Consider the following 1,944-nt stretch of genomic DNA (forward strand, 5'->3'; position numbering starts at 1 on the left):
TACTCATTCAAAGTAATTGTTTATTAGGCAATACTTACTTCATTAATATCTAGTAATTAATAAACAGTGGTCCTACAAATCCAGACAGATTAATTACTTTCCTAACACACAAATATATTCTAAATCAAAAGTCACCGGTGGAACTCCTCATCCTCTTCGCCGGAAAAAGATGCTGAAAACTACCATGTGCCGTCATGTGCCACTCCATCATCCCATCAAAGTGGACACCACTTGTTGAACCAGATTCATCATAATATGAAACATCCGAGAACAAACTGTCACCAAGTAGGCCATGGCATGGCGGTTTCGCCTTCCGGCGACCAGCCCCTACCGGCACATTGCGAAGGGCGCCACCGGCTGTCCAGTACCTTTGACACCCTTTACAAAAGTGTCTAGGCTGGTTAACATTATAATTGTTAAAGTAACAAAACTTGGTCTCCATGCTTTTGCACCTAGGGCAAGGTATGATCTTGTCTGGCCTCTTGTGAACTAGGGTTTGATCATCAGCATTATTATTAATATTATTATGCATCTCTGATTTGCTAACTGGATCTTCTTTTAATTCTCTTATCACTTGCACGCTGATCATCTTTCCAAATAGTTTGATACGTGTAGCATCATGTGTCCCTTTATGAACATCCGCCATGCAAGCTTTAGAGAGAGAGAGAGAGAGAGAGAGAGAGTGATCTTGATGACCAACAAGCTACTAAAAGAAAGAGACACAATAGTCTTTATGAATACAACTCTTGTGTTTGATGTTACATAAGAAAGAAAGTTGTTCTATTTGGTTGCAAGAGGCCGTTTGTGCATATATACAACAAGAGAGAGAGAGAGAGGAGAGATGAAAGCAAAAAGCAAGTGAAAGTAAATCTAAAGCACTGGAGTGGTTCGTGAACACTTTAAACACTTACTTGTATATGCTTTTCTCACCAAAAAGGAGAAAAAGAAAAACCATTCCATATTTGGAGCAGCCAAGAAAGCTAGAAAGTAGAAAAGGTGAGCTTTTTGATCCACACATGGGTCCGGGACATCATCTTCTTGGTGAAGGCGTCTCATTGGTGGGGTCGTTTTGACAAAACACACAGGTGGGTTGCGTACAAAATGTTATTGTATGTAAAGCATAAAAAAAGATTATAAAGAGATAAAGATTAAACACCTTTTCATATGAAAAATTCTATTCCAAATCCACTTGCTTTATGACATTACTATTATTTTATGCAAAAAAACCTTTTCAAATAAAGTGAAAAGATCATTTATATATTTAAATATACAATAGTTATGTTACTATTTGAATGAAAAAGATAATGACTTGCAATCATCTAAGAATCAAAAGGTTTATGCAGTTGAGGAATTCACATTTTGTTTATTAATCCGTGCGATTCGGCATCGTTGGGTAATTTATAAGGTCTGGTTTCGAAGACAAATTCATGTCGAAACAAAAAAAAACTTCAACATACTCATCGGTATATTCGCACGTCCATTTTGAATAAAAATTCATATGAAAACGTACAGAAAAAAAAATTTGTCGCAAAAGTATGCTTGAAAGCGTTAAAAAGAACTAAAGTAGATAACTTTAAAAAGTTGAGATAAAAAATAAATAACCATGCTAAACACATAAAATGGATTAAAACATTATCAAAGGAAAATTATTTAAAAAAGAAAACACTTTAAGGACACTTGTCATTATATTAGGCCTTCTCTTATAGATAATTAATAATATAATGGAAAATCAAAAAAAAAAAAGTTACGATACATGGGGCATTATATTACACAATTATGGGTAAAGAAATATGGTATTTGCTTTTATCTTCTCAAAACCGAAAAAAATAAAATATTAATTAAATTACACAAAATTCCAAATTTAGTTGTAGGCCATAGAATCTAATATAAAACACTGTTCACAATTACAAATGTTATATATACAACTAGGCGTTGTGGGGCGAT

The 1,944-nt window shown here is 34.1% G+C and overlaps 1 protein-coding gene across 1 annotated transcript; it reads right to left on the reverse strand.

The window, feature by feature from the left end:
• LOC110917509 (cyclic dof factor 4) lies at positions 1-903 on the reverse strand. The gene has a single exon (XM_022162050.2). It carries the CDS (start codon positions 644-646, stop codon positions 125-127), a length of 522 nt encoding a protein of 173 aa, XP_022017742.1. The 5' UTR covers positions 647-903; the 3' UTR covers positions 1-124.
• Between the last annotated feature and the right edge of the window lie 1,041 nt (positions 904-1,944).

This window comes from Helianthus annuus, chromosome 16, assembly GCF_002127325.2.
Source record: "Helianthus annuus cultivar XRQ/B chromosome 16, HanXRQr2.0-SUNRISE, whole genome shotgun sequence".
NCBI classification, from domain to species: domain Eukaryota; kingdom Viridiplantae; phylum Streptophyta; class Magnoliopsida; order Asterales; family Asteraceae; genus Helianthus; species Helianthus annuus.

Excerpts from the sequence above, each read along its gene's own strand:
- LOC110917509 (XM_022162050.2), bottom strand. The coding sequence starts at position 646 with ATGGCGGATGTTCATAAAGGGACACATGATGCTACACGTATCAAACTA.